Here is a 16,942-nt window from a genome sequence, read left to right on the forward strand (position 1 = left end):
GATTCAACTGGTCCTTTCACACACATTTTATAGTTATTTAAATCAAGAGAATAAAAATCACTCTAGCATATTCATTCTCTCTAAGCTACTTTTAACTCTCTCTCTCTCTCTCTCTCTCACACACACACACACGAGTATTACTATCTATATCTGAAATATAAATTTTATAAAGAGAAAATCTTTTAGCAAAAGTGGATGACAGTGTTTGAATCCTCATCAGACTCAAGCCATTAGAACAGTGAGGGATTTCTTCATTCTTCAAATGTTTCCTGAATCCTAGCACGTGCAGGGCACTTTGCCAGGGGCTGGGGGAGGCGGAGGGTCCCTAGTGCTCACACAGAGAGCAGTACTCCTGGGCTGAAAGCAGCAGGTCAGGCTGAAGGGAGGGCAGACACCCACGGACACATTCTCATTCACCCCCAGACTTCTGCAACAATGTGCCCCGGCAGATCAATGCAACCACAACCCAGGTACAGGATGTGCATGACAAGAAGGTGAGGAGGCCCAGCAGGGAGATTCAAAGATATATTCTCCTCTTAGCCCAAGAGCTAACCAAGACTTCTGAACAACCCAAACCAAGGCTGTGCTCAATATCATTGCAGACACTGCTGGGCCTTCCTATAGAGCAAATGAAACTTTTCTTCTGAAAAATTAAATATGTACACTTCAGATAACCTCTAACTTGACCACTGTGAAAGATCTAGAACCCAAAACAAGTACCCAGTCAACTGTTAAAATTAGAAGTAATTAGCTTTAAGATAAGTCAAGATAGAGGGGAAACTTTCATGTTTCCTGCAAACCAAGTCAAAATTGTTGGTGCCCTTGATTTTATCCATAAATCTACAAGTTCAAAGGATGCACTTTTAAAACTATAGTTTTTCTTTTTGGAAGCATGATAATAATTCACATTCAATGATTAGATGCTCAGACTTAAATCGAGGAAACATCTTTTAATGCCAATTGAAAGAGGCCATCTACCATAATTTCCCTTAACTGCATCAATAAAAGTGCCCACTTCAGCTTTTGCATCTAAAAGATGAAGGATTTTTTTTAAATCCTTTGCAACTGCATAGTGTAACTTTACTTCTTTCTCGTTGGTTATACACACTAACTCAGAATCTCTGTCCAATATCATATGAACAAACCAATAATCAATTTCAAGGTTTTCCATAAACTAACTTTGGCCAACACTATAGCTATAGTGATTCCAACTTCATTTCCACATATTCCTTGCAAAACCGAATGGACATACGTGTAGAATTCACCCCAAACCCCTATTCTTCTAGGGAAAGCAAACCATCTCCTCTTCTACCAGTAACCATCCTACTGATTTACACTCCAGAATATATACTAATAAAAGGGTAATATGCTAATTAGACTGGGTCGACCGGACATCTTCCGGTCGTCCTACGTTCCTTCCGGACAAAGCCATGGTGGCGGAGGCCAAGGCAGAGGCAGTTAGGAGCAATCGGGCCAGCAGGGTAGAGCAGTTGGGGGAAATCAGGCCGGTAGGGGAGGGCAGTTGGGGGCAATCAGGCCAGCAGGGGAGGGCAGTTAGTTGGCGATCAGGCAGGCAGGCAGGTAGGCGAGCGGTTAGGAGCCAGCAGCCCCGGATTGTGAAAGGGATGTCCGACTGCCAGTTTAGGCCCTATCCCCCCAAGGGGTCCCAGATTGGAGAGGGTGCAGGCTGGGCTGAGGGACCTCCCCACCCCGTGCACAAATTTCATGCACTGGGCCTCTAGTCTCAAATAAAAAGCAAAAACAAGAAGGCTGAACTTATAAACCACTTAGGAAAGTTTCTAATATTAAAAAACTCTAAACTCTTCTCTAAAATTAAAAACTCTAAAATTGTATGTGAATAAATGTCTTACTGTTTTCAGAGTTCATTTCAAAAAAGGCTGGGCCCATGACTTCATATTTAAGTACTGAGGTAGAGTGATGGTGGTGGTGACAATGATGATAATTTTTCTGCAGCAATATGTGTCATACACTGTGCTAGACGGTTTACATAATTCCTCGCTGTATTCTCACATAACCCTGTGAGGTAGGGACTATGTTATGATGAGAAAGCCAGGACTGGCAGAAGTTAAATGACCTCTGCTAATGAGAGGCAGACCTAATAGTTGAGCCCCAATCTGGCTGACACCCAACCATCACACTATGATGCACTGATAATTATGGTAGTCGTCCAATAAATATTCCTCAAAGCCTGTATTTGTGTACTATTACTCTGTAATTGCAGATTCTGCATCCTAGTTTATGTGGCTTAGGCAAATGCTAGTGTGTCTTTTTACAGTACACACAGACAAATGGATATTGAAGGAGAGGTCAGAAATATTCTGGAAATCAGCAAGATGCCAAAATAGGCATTATCCAAAACTGTTCAAAATAGGCAAAATTATCCATAGTTAATTCACAAAATTATAGTCAATAAAGTAAACAAGCTTTCAGTAGTAAACAAGAATCAACTCTATGTAGTTATTCATAATTTTTGAGGTTTTATTTCCTTTATGATGATTGGCACCATGTTTATTAAGTCTCACCCATAATTTATAGTTTTATAAAAGAAAAACAAAAACACTTTCGGGCCCTATCAATTATTATAATTATCCTATTCCTCTAAATACTGAAACTTTCCGCTAATACTTATGAGTCTGTAGAAAACAAATATATCATTCAAAAATTTGGAACAAATTTCCTGGCCTTTGTTTCCTTTCCTCTATTCTCTCTTTAGAAAATATGGTGCTGAAAGAGGCAGAATGTAAACAAATGCTTCTATATCATCTGAGGGGCACCAACAAGACTGGACCCTACCCCATCCCCAGGAGACTTTGACATCCCCACTCCCATTGTCTACGATGCAACCTTATGAATGGCTTTCTCTGGCCAATATGATTATTTTCCAAAGGCCCTTGTCAAAATACGAATTTCCTTGGGAGAGTAAAAGTAACCCAAACGACCATTTCTTGAGGGCCTATTTTGTGCTGGGCACGTTTAATGTAGTCAATCTAATCTTCACACCAATCCTATGAGGTACTAACATCAGCACCATTTTCCAGAGGAGAAAATAGTCAGAGATCAAGGGACGCGCTCACTGTAGCCGAGCTGGGGTGATGCCACGAACTTGCCAACACAAACCAAGTCTACCCTTTCCCCAGTCGTTCTGTTTGTTTCTCCACATGTCAAGCTTGCTCCAACCTCCGGGCCTTGGCCTTAGCTGTTCCCTCCGCAGGGGATGTCCTTTCTCTAATCTTCACATGGTGGCTACTTGTCTCTCAGGTCTCAACTGAAATGTCACTCTCTCCGCGAGTCCCTCTCTGTCCACTCTAGGTAAGCAGTCACACTCTATCACACACACCCCCCGTGTTAATTCTTCACTTAGCATCCAACCACCATTTGTTATTTTTGCAATCCCCTGCTTGCTTGCTTATTACGTACCTCTCCATGCTAGGGTAGACTCTGGGTGTCTTGTTCTCTTGCCCTATCTGTTACACCTAGAATGGAGTCGGGCACACAGCAAGCACTCAACAAAAACCTATGAATGCCGTTCCTGCTGCCTCTGCCACACACTGAGGGGCGTCCAGGAAACAGCTTGGGCCAAAGTCCAGAGAGCTAGATTCTAGCGTCACCTCTGGCTAGCAAGGGGGCTGTGCTGCGGGCAACCTCCACTCAGCTCAGTTTCTACCATCATCAGGTTGTTTTCCAAGGTATTGGCAAGGTGAGCTGGAACTCAAGAGAAGATGAGAAAATCTTGTGGGGTCAAGGGACCCAGGCCATAGGGGACCAGGGGTCACAGGGCAAGAGGAGCAGACAAGCATCACTGGTTTCATCATTTTGCTGTGGACTAACCCAGTGTGCACCATAATGCCCAGTACAGATAAATCCTCTCTCTCTTTTACAGGGGAGAAGTTTATATTAACAAAAGGTACCAAGCCAAGGTCACTCAAACCGTCCTAGTTTTTTGGTTGTGTGTGTTTTTTTAACTTTTCATCTACTGCAAACCTCAAAGAAACGCCTACAAAAATAGAGGCTTTTGAAAATACCTAAATAACCAACTCAAAAGGTCCCAAAATGGGTCATCATTTGGTATACTTCACCAGGAGCCAGAAGTAAGAATACATTTTGAAACACATCGTTTTCTCTAAAATTCATAGCTCCCCCTTTCTACTGTTTGTCTTCCACGATTAGCTGCAGTGAAAAAGTCCTCCAGTACAGGGGGAAATGTTAGATCCATGTCCGGGGAATCAGAAATTCAGAGTCCTTCTTTTTGACACCTCTCTCTCAGTTGGTGTTTCTTAACCCGAGGCCCTGTGTTCACGTCAGGCCTCAGGGACCACCACTCTGGTGACGCTGTTCCCAGCATATTGTCAATATGCATGTAGTGCGCTTTCCTAGATACAGACCATCGCTTTCATCATCCCTACACATGACCAGGGCTCAGAGCCCTTCTCGGAAGCACTGCTTCTGCTGAGAACCTATTCTCAACTCTTCTGTACTGTGATGGAACAATGATCATGTCTAATAAAGCACTGAAGAGCTCCATGGCTCCCAGATTAATAAATGCATTCTGTTTAGGGAATTATGCTACTATATTTATGACTTTTGTGCACTCTTCCAGAAATACTAATTTCAGTGACGAGAACAAATCTGAGCATCAGCAGAACAATCTCCAGCAACTATTTCCCAAGGGAGCAGAATTTTCAGTAACCAAAGGAACCAGAACCAGAACCATATAACACAGGTGCTGGAAGGGGCCACAGAGCTCAGGCTGCCCCCCCACCCCCGACATCACAGACAAGAACACCAAAGTCCAGTGTGAGGACGGAGGCACGGCATCATATTTAAGTGCTACGAGGGAGGGGTAGGCAGACTGCTATGCCAGCACAAGGGGCAAGTATGACTTTCAAAGGAACATGCAGCTTTGTGGTTTGGGTTTAAGCACTTGGAGAACAGGGGCTGTGTCTAGAACAGGCTCACACTGTCCCCATAAGACCGAGTTTATTAATGTAATTGCGAGGGGCTTGTGGTGGCCATGAATGGTTCTATTCTCTGGCAATTGTCTTTTTTTTTTTTTTTTTTTTTTTTTTTTTTACCATAATCACAAACCAAACATCTCCCTATAAGGTCAGAGTTGTACAGGATAAAACTTATGTAAACTCAAAGGGACTTTCTAAAAGACAGTACATTACAGAAGCACTGATAGTGAGTCTTTCTACTAAAGTGGTCTTTCTACTAAAAAGTCCTGTGTGCTTTGACAACCACTACTAACTAACTGATGCCACAGAAATACACGAACATAGTAATTCTGATCAGTCTCCCTGGTTAGCAACATCATTCTCAACAACAATTTCCCATCTCATGAAATTCTTCAGCCTAGCACTTAAACACTAGATAGCCAATACCCTTGGGCTCATTCCTCTGTTTAATTAAAATGTCTGTTCTACAAGTGATTTATAGTATTTGTCATCACCTAGGGTGGATATGTAAAAGGTGGCTACAGACACTTGGTGTCTACAAAGCATTAATTACAGCGCTAGTGAGAATGGCTTCTAGCAAAAGCTCAAACAGTGGGATTCTCAGTCTCTCTCACGTGACTTACAGCCATCCCCATGGAACAAGGAGCCCATTAGCGCAAATCAAGAAATACAGCTGCATGGCTTAAAATGAGGACCCCCCTTAAGTCGGATTCTAAGCCAAGGAAATAGCATCAACATCACTATCGATGCTAAAAGTTATTTAGACCTGAGCTAAGTCCTCTCTAAGCCTGAGCAATTTAGATTTAGACCAATTTAATTCCTGGGAGTTAATAACTTTGATAAGACATAATTCATTCTGACTTCTTAAAAACCAAACCAATTACTGCAAAAGAGAAGAAATGATACAACTGCCTAACACGTGGAGGCCGAGGCTTTAGAGATGGGAGGTCCTCAGATATATGCTAGTGCAACCCCCTCGTGATATAAAGCAGGGAACTGAGACCTTGCCGGTCTGGGCTTGCCTAAAGTCACAGGCGATAGGTGGCAAAACCACACCTTTTTATTTTTAAAATTTTGAGTACATTTATTAAAGCCAGGGACAGTGAATCAAGGAAGGGCTTAGGATAGAAGAAGCAACAGAAGAGAGCCGAGGGGGAGATGCTATGGGCTCACTGAAAAGTCGGAGAAAGGGGGCCTTGGAGACAGGTTCAGCAGGTTAGCCTGGGAGGAGCTATGGCTGCCCATTGCTCTCCTGGTTGCAATGTGGTGGGGACGTTTGAAGTTTAGGAGATGCACTCCTGAGAGGGAAGAAGAGGGGGGCGGGGGAGGCATGGGCTGTGCTCCGGGGAAGGAAAGTGCTCCAGCAAAGCCACACCTTGAACCCAGCTCTCCTTACTCCCATGATGACAAAGCACTTCCATATTGCTGGACATTGTATAATGAAATACAAAGAGAGATTTTTTAAAAAAAATTAGTACTTAATACAATACTAATTTGCAGTTAACTCCCCATATATTTAATTAGAGGCCCGCTGCATGAAATTCGTGCACTCAGTGGAGGTCCCTCAGCCTGGCCTGCGCCCTCTCGCAGTCCAGGAGCCCTTGGGGGATGTCCGACTGATGGCTTAGCGCTGCTGCGCAGGCGGGAGAGGCTCCCATCACCACTGCGCTCGCCAGCCATAAGCCCAGCTCACTGCTTCTGGCTGAGCGGCACTCCCCTTGTGAGAGCGCACTGACCACCAGGGGGCAGCTCCTGCGTTGAGTGTCTGCCCCCTGGTGGTCAGTGTGCATCATAGCGACCAGTTGTTCCGCCATTCGGTCGATTTGCATATTAGCCTTTTATCATATAGGACTAGTAGCCCTGCGCATGAATCCGTGCGCCAGTAGCTCTCTGCGGGGCCTGGCCGCTCCGCACCTGCTGCCCAGAGGCTCATCCACGGCCAGGCGCAGAACGCTTGCCTTGTCGCCATGGCGACAAGGCAAGCTTTCCGCCAGGCCGCTCACGCTGCCCACTCTCAGCGGCCGCCCCCCCCCCCCCGCCCTGGGACTGGGGGACTCCGGTGGGGCTGAGAGGGCTGCGCGCCGCCATCTTGTGGCTATGGGCGCCGCCATCTTTGTGATGGAGTGATGGTTAATTTGCATATTTCCCTTTTATTAGATAGGATAATAAGCCAGCTTGCTCTAAAATTGTAGATACATAAGTATCTAAATAAACATACATCTAATGGAATGTATTTATAAATGAATAAAGATATAGAAATACATCTAAATAAGTCTATCTATATATGTATATAGATGTTGAATGTGTGTTTGTGTGTATCTGTCTGTCACAAATCACGTGAGCTAAGGCAACAGTTCTGCTTTAGCTGAAGTTTGGGTTCCCACACTGAAAACTAAGGCTGAAGCTTAAAAAAACCCTTAAAAACCTCTGAGCATGTAATGAGTCAAAAGGAAGGGTTTGTAGTAGGGAGTGGTGTGGTCTGTGGCAAACTGAAGCTCCTCCTAAGGACTAAATGCCTTCAGATTCAACGTTAAAAACACCTCTGCCAAATGACTACATCTGCAGGCTATCCAGGGGCCTAAGAGCTACCCGGCTTTGTGGTTGTTCTGACTAGGTGACCCTCCTGCTTCAGAACCTATGAGTCCTTTGTGATCTGTACAAAGCGCAGGGTATGAGTTGGTTCACCTAGTGTGTTACTGCTTTCTGCCTTTGGAACTCAAATGTTCTCTTAGGCCATCTGCTTGCAAGCAGGACAACGTAATCCCCTCCCAAACTTTCCAACGATGGAAACATTTTCGTGTGTCAGGAACCTTTACCTTTCAAAAGGGCACCTGTGATGTCTCTCTGGGAAAGCATTATTGCATCAGAAGTTCCTTTTCTTCTTTTGAGGAATGATTTTCCACAGGCATTTAAATAAAGCAGGCCTGTGGCTATCTATGCTGGGGCCTTAAAAATCAGCTCTCTATTTCCCCTCCAGGAAAATGTCTCTGGTCTCCTCAAACCAGGTACTCAGCAATATCTTAGTACTTACTTCTGTTCTATAATCTCTTGGTTACTGTCCCCGCCCCCCAATCTACCTCACTCCTGGAACTATGAGTCAGTCTATAAAGGAAGGGATCATGTCCATCTTGTCCACTTTGCCTCCCAAGGCAGAGCACAGGCCCAGGACACAGGTCATGCTCAGTGGTGGACGAATGCTCACCTAGGGGTTGGCATTTCATGCAAAAACATGCAAGACTCTGTTAGAGTAGCTACTCCAGAAGCTGAGGGGACAAATCAGTGCACTGCCCATATTATTACATCCTGAACTCCCTCTGACCAATATCACACACTCCCATGAGAGCCCAATCCATTCATACATCCATTCCTTCAGGATGGAGGGGAGCGTGGACCATGGGGATCTCAGGATGCTGAGGGAATTCCAAGGAGGAAGACCAAACCCAGGCTTGACACGTCCGGGAGTTTTCTGGGTAAGTGATGCCACAATGGAGCACAGGTGGGAATTAGCAATGTGAGCCTGGCGGACCTGAGAGATGCTCACGGTGCCTGGAGCTCAGTGTGGGTTAGAATAAGGCTCGAGAGAAAGCCAAGGGCCAGATCATGGAGAACATTCTATACCATTTAATGAGCTGTGCTTTATCTGAAGCAGTGGGGAACCACTGAGCGGTTAAGTAATGCCTGTCAGCTTGGCCACTGAGAAAGATCACTTTAGATACAGCCATGATGAGAGTGAAAAAGAGGAGACCAGTACTGAGTTTCCACTCAGGCCTCATTTTCATCATATTCTGATAAAATGGAGCTAAGCAGTCAACACAAAAAGGGAACCTGATCTAGTCAATTGTTTTATAAAATAGAAAAGAGACTACAGAAGCCCAAGGCACCTCTCTTAATCTAAATAAATGCTGCCCATCTCATTAAAGTGTACTGTATTTTTACTATCACAACTAGTCACCATTCTAAGCACTTGCTAAGTATCAAAACTGTGCTAAGAGTTGCATAAGATAAAATGATTCACACTCTGCCCACCAACCTCATTAGCTCTCCGACGTTGCAGTACAGCCTTTTAATGCTTTTTTCTTGCTGCTCCTAATTTAACATGTCATGCTCTCAAATTACTAGTGAACAAAGTTAGAACATATTAACGGGTTTTTAAGTCATAGTCTTTTAAAATGAAATAAAAGCAAGGAGTTTCCCGTACACAGAGTTTTCAATCCATTACCATATTCCAAGGGCAGAGAAATCTGGTCCAGTCTTTCAAGCACATATTGGTACATCATTAATTGATATAAAAGATGGACACTGCAATAACCACAATTATTGGTCACTCCCTAATTATTTTCATTTCTTTCTTTTACGAAGACAAAATGTTTAAAGAAAGATGTTCCCAAAGTACTTACTTGCCCCAAAATTACATTTTAAAAAATCATTCTTGCCCTGGCCAGTTTTGCTCAGTGGTTAGAGTATCAGCCAGCTGAGCAAAGAATCATGGGTTTGATTCCCGGTCAAGGGCAGGTACCTCAGTTGCAGGTTCAGTCCCTGGCCTCTGTCAGGGTGTGGGTGGGAGGCAGCCAAACCATGTGTCTCTCTCAAGTTGATGTCTGTCTCTGTCTCTGTCTCTGTCTTCCCTCCTCCCTCCACCACCCATCCCTTCCACTCTCTCTAAAAAACAAATCAATGTTAGAGCTAGAACCTTGAATGGTGGATAAGAGAGATGGGGGTCCCTAGTCTCAAGATGTTTACACTCTGAAGGACAAAGGTACAATAAGCAGACAGATCTCAGAGAGTGATGAGTGTAATGAAGGCTGGCAAGATAATTAACATGATCAGGAAAATGCTCTCTGAGGAGGAAACATCTGAGCCACAACCTGCATGATAAGTGGCAGCCCCAGTGCAGCAAAGTTCCTACAGTGAAACAATATATCCAATACAGCTCATGTGCATTGGAATAAACCTCCCGGAGAGGCTAAAATATATCTTTCCCTTAAACACTGACTTAATCCTCCAGTGTTAGACGTGCCTCACCAGTTGGCTCAGAAAAAAAATAACTGTGAGAATAAATAACCACTACAAAGCACAAAAGAGAGTGAAGCACTAGATAATGAACCTAGAAGAATTTTGATGCTATAAATGTATGCACCTGGATTCAGGAATCAAGGGGAAAGATAGTCCAAGACTGCCCAGGGTAACCTGGCTGCTTCACCTGACAAGGCTACCAGGTACCTCTCTGAGAAGCTGGGAGAGAGCCGCCCCCCAGCGCTGCAGGGAACAGAATGTCTTCAAGAGGGCTGAACCAGGAAAAGGGCCTGGGATCCCGCCAAGCAGGTCCTTCCTTCCTGCGGGGATGCCAAGGTCTTTCCATGACGCAGCCTCCAGCTCCTCCTGCCTCCCCCCAACCCCTGTCCCCATGCTCTGCATTAAGTATTAGATGCCGGTCCCCATTTGGAAAGCCAGCAAAATCATGAGCAAATATATGAAAGACAGAAATAAGGTTTTAATTTAGACACAACTTCTGTTTTCAGAAGGTAAAGAAATTATGCAAAATAAACACGTTCCAGAATAAACAGAAAAAATTGACAGGGATCATTTAGAAAACAACATTGTGTCCAAAAATCAGAAACTGTCTTTAATGAATTTGTTTTTGCTTTATGCTCCTACTCTGATAAATATTTTCTGCACTAAAAAGACAATGCAGTTTTTAAGTCGACCTTGGCTTAAATCTAATTCATTTACTTATTTAACATCTTTTTCATAAAAGAGGGATAATAATTACTCATAGTTTTCCTCCGCAGCTTTATTGAGGTATAATGTCATACAATAACATGCACATTCTTAAAAGGGAACGTATTTGATGAGCTTGGACATATGTATATAACTGTGAAATGATCTCCACAATCAAAACAATGGATACTTCCATTTCCTCAGAAGTTTCCTTATGCCTCCTTTGTAATCCAGCCGACCCTCACCTCCATCCTCCCATTCCCAGACAACCATCAATGTGCTTCCTGCCACTACACATTAGTTTTCATTTCCTGGAATTTTGCATAAATACAGTGTGTACTCCTTTTTGTCTGGCTTCTTTCCCTCAGTATAATTATTTTGAGATTCATCAGTATTGCTGCAGGTATCAATAGTTCATCACTTTTTACTAATTAGTATTAGGATGCACGATTTGTTTAAACATTCAACTGTTCACTGATATTTGAGTTGTTCCCAGTTTGGGGCTATTACAAATAAAGCTGCTATAAACATTCATGTGCGTGTCTTTATATAAATGCTTTAACTTCTCTTGGTAAATACTTAAGAGTAGTTAGTCATACGGTAGGTATATGTGTAACATTTTAAGAAACTGCCAAACCATTTTTCAACATGACTGTACCATTTTATATTTCTCACAGTGGATATGAAAGTTCTAGTTGCTCCATTTCCTCACCAACACTTCGATGGCCAGTCTTTTTAATTTTAGCCTTTACAATGAGTTTTGGTTTTAATTTGCATTTCCTTGACAACTAATGATTTTGAGTATCTTTTAATGTATTATTTGTCAGTGATGGTCCTATTCACATCTTTGTATAATTGTGTATTTTCTCATTATTATTGAGTTGTAAAAATTCTTCTATATACTGGTGTTACAACTCCTTATCTGATTAACATGTTGTAAATATTTTCTCCCAGTCTATGGCTTGTGTTTTCATTTTCTAAGTGGCTTTTGTAAAGCAGTACTTCTTAATTTTGATAAAGTCCAATTCATTGATTTTAATAGATTATTTTAAATATGATCTATACAGAAGATCATATTCATCTCCTTTTTTATCCTGTTAATATAAAGAATTGCACGAATTGATTTTTATATGTAAATCAACGTTGCTGTCCTGGTTATAAACCCGATTAGGTCATGGTGTACTACCTAATCGGGTTTATAACCAGGACAGCAACGTTGATTTACATATAAAAATCAATTCGTGCAATTCTATATTCAACCCATTTGCTATATTGTTGAATTTGATTTGCTAAGATTTAAGAATTTGTATATATGTGTCCACAAGGGACACTGGTCTGTAGTGGTTTTTTTGGTTAATATTTTAATCAGGTTTTTGTATAAGGGTAATGTTGGCTTCATGGAATGAGTTGGGATGTATTTCCTTCTATTTTCTGAAATAGTTTGTGTCAAGTTGGCAACATTTCTTCCTTAAATGTATGATAGAATTCACCAATAAAGCCTACGAGGACCTTAAATTTGCATTGTGGAAGGTTTTCAACTACAAATTGGAAGGTTTTCAACTACAAATTCAATTACCTTAATAGACAAACTCATTCAAGTTATTTGAGTTTGGGTAGTTTGTGTCTTTTAAGGGATTTGTTCATTTCCTCTAAATTGTGGCATTTACTAGCCTAAAATTGTTCAAAATATTTTTTTAATAACTGTAGGGTCTATAGTGATGTTCTCTCATGGCTAATATTGGTAATTGGTGTCTTCTCTTTTTTCTTTTCTCTTGATCATTCTGCTTGATGTTCATCAACTGTATTAATTTTTTCAAAGAACCAGCTTTTCGTTTCATTGATTTTCTCTATTGTTTCTGCTTTCTACTTCACTGACTTCTGCTATCTTTACAATTTCCTTCTTTCTGTTTACTTTGGGTTCAATTTGCTCTTCTTTTCTATTTTTAGGTGGAAACTTAGGTCTTTTGAGAACCTTTCTAATTGAAGTGTTTAATACTGTGAATTTCCGCTTAAGAACTTCTTTAGCTATATCGCCATCTCCTTAGGTTTTATCTAGATTTGTAAAAGACTGTCAGGCACTGTGTTTGGTATTAAGAATATACCGCATAAAACAGGTATAACCCATTTTCTCATCAAGCTTAAAAGGTAATATCAACAAAACTGATACTAAAATCAATTTAAATTACCTCCTTGATACTCAGAAAGTACACGTTAAGTCAGAAAGCATAACAACTCTTATTTTACGCTAACGATAAAGGTTTCTTTTGTTTTCATCTGTTCACATACTCGAGCAAAAACTAGTTGCTAGGTTTTTTTAGAGTAACAATTTATAATTCCAATGCAACATAACTTTATTGTGGAGTAAATTTGATTATTCCATTTTTAACTGTCCAAATAAACTACACATTTCAATTTAATATAGTAAAGATAAATAAGTATTTTTGCAATTCTAAACTTCAAAACCACATTTAGAACTTTATATAAAGAATCTTTAAAAGCATTCATAATGTTGCCAAACACTTTCCTAAGATTATTTTTCTTAAAAAATATGAAAAAAAGGAAACACTAACCATTCTATTTATGCTATCATCAAAGTTGGTTCAAAATACCCAGAATTTAAATATATATATATATATATATATATATATATATATATATATATATATATATATCTGCCCCCTAATTGAATATAAATGCATGACAAATCACTGGTTTCAAGGTCATTTAAATGCTGACCTGCCCTACCAAACACTCATCTTTTCCAAGACACCACCAGTGGATTATATTAAACATCTAAGTATAATTAATTATATTTGTAATTAATTAATTGTAGATATAGACATTTAAATCTTTGTTCATCCAGTGGGCCAATAAGCAGCTCTGCACACCTACACCTGGTCAGGTAACCTAAGCTTCCTACACTTATGCTCCTTCTAATTCTCTTCTTTTGATCTACATTTAGGCCACAGGTTCTCAGCCTCAACTGCACATTCGAATTACCCGGGAAGCGTAAAAGTACTGATGCTGGGGTCCCACAGGCAGAGTTGCTTATCTAGAGTACTTAAAAGGAGGGAGTTTTAAAAGCTCCCCAAGTGATTGAAATGTGCAGACTAAGAGTAAGAAGGACTGCCGAGGCCGGTTTGGCTCAGTGGATAGAGCGTCGGCCTGCGGATTGAATGGTCCCGGGTTCGATTCCGGTCAAGGGCGTGTGCCTTGGTTGCGGGCACATCCCCAGTGGGAGGTGTGCAGGGGGCGGCTGATCGATGTTTCTCTCTCATCGATGTTTCTGGCTCTCTATCCCTCTCCCTTCCTCTCTGTAAAATATCAATAAAATATTAAAAAAAAAAAAAAAAAAGAGTAAGAAGGACCAGTCTACCACTGCCGGGGAAGACATGCCTCTACGGGCCATTGGCCAGTCTGCACCACCATCCTTCACAACCTACTTCCTCTAGTCAGAGCTTTACCCAACCTAACTCATCAGCCACTCAGTAATTCCATATGGATTCCTAGGCTTACCTCTATTTCCTATCCAGAAACTCACAGGATAAAATGTCAATCTCTGACTGTATTTTAGCCATTCCTCTCCAGGGTACTTTGAAACTCCATATAAAGTTGGCTGAAGGAAAATTAACTCAATATCATTTGATGGTAGGGTTAAACAGTCATTATGGGTGTTTTGTTTTGTTTTGTTTCACTTCTATTTAAAAGAAAGGGATAGCTCCACAAGCCATTCGTAATTGTAGGGAATCTACCACAAAACGATCAGTTTCTTAAAGTGAAAATTAAATACCTAAATACGTCTTCATTATTACCCATCTGATTCCACCACTTGTTAATTTCAAACAGATTTTCAATACTGCTTCACATTCTGGGTTCAACACTGGCGTCCCCCATAACTAAAACCATTAGATCCCTGAGAGTCTTCACACAGCTTACTCCATTTTGCCCAATGAGAGCACTTCATTATAATTACCATCTCATCATGCAAAAGTGGGAAGGATAGCAACTGCACCACAAAGACAGCACGAGGCTTAAGAAGCAAAAGCATCTTAGCACTGTGGAGAGTGCTCTAGAAAATTTAGTGTATTTACAGCACACGTGTTGCCTCATGGGAGCTATGGGAAAAGCAGAGGCAAGTGGGAGTTGCGGGTAGCTGCTGGGTCGCTGCTGGTCAATACGCAGAAACGCCAGCAGGTGTGGCGGGATCCACAAACTCCAAAGAGCTCCCGCTGCTCTCTCCCCAACAGCAGAAATACACACTGCAGGACTCACACCTTTCAGAGCGAGACTGAACTAGTGACGTTACTTGCAAACACCTGTGAACCTCATCTCCTTGGAAAACTGCTAAACAATAAAACTTTGCCAAAGTGCAGACCCAGGTACTCCAATCCTCGCCAGTGTGGGTTATGCATCTCTGGGATATAATGGATCTGCATGCTGAAACACGTGTGCACGGCTGAGCCGCTGAGCCAACACGTATCCATAAACACTATGAATAATACTTGTGAGAATGTATGGCTTTCTCCTAAGAAACGCTTAAAGTACTAGTACTTTACCCAAATCAAGTCCTTTTCATATCACACTTTCCTTTCCTTTCCTGCGTGTTAACCGCGTGCGGGGAGTTGGGGCGCCTCACCAGAAGTCTGGACAGATGGTGGGTGACCGCCCGCGCCCTGACATCCCGTTAGCCCAAGCTGCCATCCCGAAAGGGGACCGTATCCAGACCCGCTTCCTGGAGACACACCTGCGCCCTCACACACCCACCGCGGTCGCGTCACCAGCTGGGCAAGGACCAAAGTCTGGAGGGAATTCCCACCTCCGCGGAGCTAGGGGGGGACGATGGGAAAGCGGGACCCCCGCGAGTTCTGACAAATGGAGGGGGTTGAGGAGGTCAAGTGGACACAGCCAGGAGGGGTCACAAGCTACTCACCCAACCCTCGAAGGTGTCCGAGGCGCCGGCGGTGCGCAGCAGCTCGTGGAACTGCAGGGTGCAGTTGGCCACAAAGTGGTCGTAGCCCAGGGGCGTCTCGTGGAAGACAGCCAGCTCCAGGTGGCCGCCGTCGGTGACATTGGCGCAGAACTCCTCGTTGTACGTGGGTTTGTTGGTCTTCTGCTTGGTGCTGGTCTGGCCCACGCGCACCTGGTCCACGCTCACGGTCAGGTAGGGATCCAGCAGCTGGTAGCCCTTCTTGAAGAGCGAGTGGCGCAGGGACCAGCGGGTGGGCTGCAGCCCCACGGCCTCGCCGATGCGGACCCTCAAGTAGCCATTGAACTTCATGGTGTCGGACGACATGCCGGCGCCGCTGCCCCGGCCCCGGGGGCCCGCCCTGGCTCGCGGTGGGGAAGCCTGGAGCCCCTGCTCAGGCCAGTCCTCGCAGCAGCGGTAGGAGTGGCGGCAGCTCCTGGGGAACGCAGCGCCCGAGTCCCCCTCGCCGGGCCATTCTGTCTTTCCCGCGGGACCCTCCCCTCCCCTCCCTCCCGGCCTCTCTCCCTCGCGAGGTGGAAAGGAGGGGAGCCCGGCGCTAAGCTTGCTGCGGGCCGGGGGAGTCCGACCGTCCGCCTCGAGCGCGCGGCGCTTCCCGGGGTCTCGCACGGGACTCGCCCCTTCTCCGGAGCCGGGAGGCTCCTCTCCCCGGAGAGCCAGAGCGACCCGTCCGGTGAGCTCCAGCCCCAGCGTCTCTTGCCCCCGCCTCCTCTCGCTCTGCTCCTGCCCCCGCCTCCGCGGGCTCACGCTCTCCCCCACTCGGCGAGCTTTAAACCAGGAAGCAGCTGCCGCCGCATCCCCAACAGGAGCCTCTCGGCGCCGGGCTCCAAGTTCACCGAAACCCGCCGGCTCCCGCGCCTTTCGAACTCCGGGGGCGTGGCGCGCGCCCCGCCAGCCCAGCCGCGGACCAGAGGCCGGGCACACACCGCAGGGAGCCCCGCGCCCGTCTGCTCGCTCACCCCGCCTGCGTGCGCCCTGCCGCGCGGAGCCTGCGGGTGCGAGCCGGCTAGAGGCCACCCAGGTGCAGGCCGAAAAGGGAAGAGCTCTTAGCCCAGCCAGCAAACACCTGAGGCGCGGGAGACAGGCTCGGGTCGGGCTGGAAGGCAGGGAGGAGGAGGAGGCGAAGGAGGAGGAGGAGGAACCAGGGAACCCGAGCGGCGAGGTCGCCTGCGCCCTCCCTCCCTCCCACCCTGAAAGGTGGGCTGGCGACTCTGCCTGGCCATCTGGGAGAGGCCCTGGCTGGAGGAGGGCACCCGGCGGGGAG

At 44.4% G+C, this 16,942-nt stretch overlaps 1 protein-coding gene across 1 annotated transcript in view; it reads right to left on the reverse strand.

Annotated features, from left to right (window-relative positions):
• PRKCH (protein kinase C eta) overlaps nucleotides 1-16,407 on the reverse strand; it is a 223,987-nt gene extending 207,580 nt beyond the window's left edge. The window contains exon 1 of the mRNA XM_080672043.1: nucleotides 15,625-16,407. Within this exon, the coding sequence (XP_080528169.1) occupies nucleotides 15,625-15,987 (363 nt within the window). The 5' untranslated portion in view covers nucleotides 15,988-16,407. The remainder of the gene's footprint in view (nucleotides 1-15,624) is intronic.
• Between the last annotated feature and the right edge of the window lie 535 nt (nucleotides 16,408-16,942).

The sequence above is a fragment of the Plecotus auritus genome, assembly GCF_963455305.1.
Source record: "Plecotus auritus genome assembly, chromosome: 1".
Lineage (NCBI taxonomy): Eukaryota > Metazoa > Chordata > Mammalia > Chiroptera > Vespertilionidae > Plecotus > Plecotus auritus.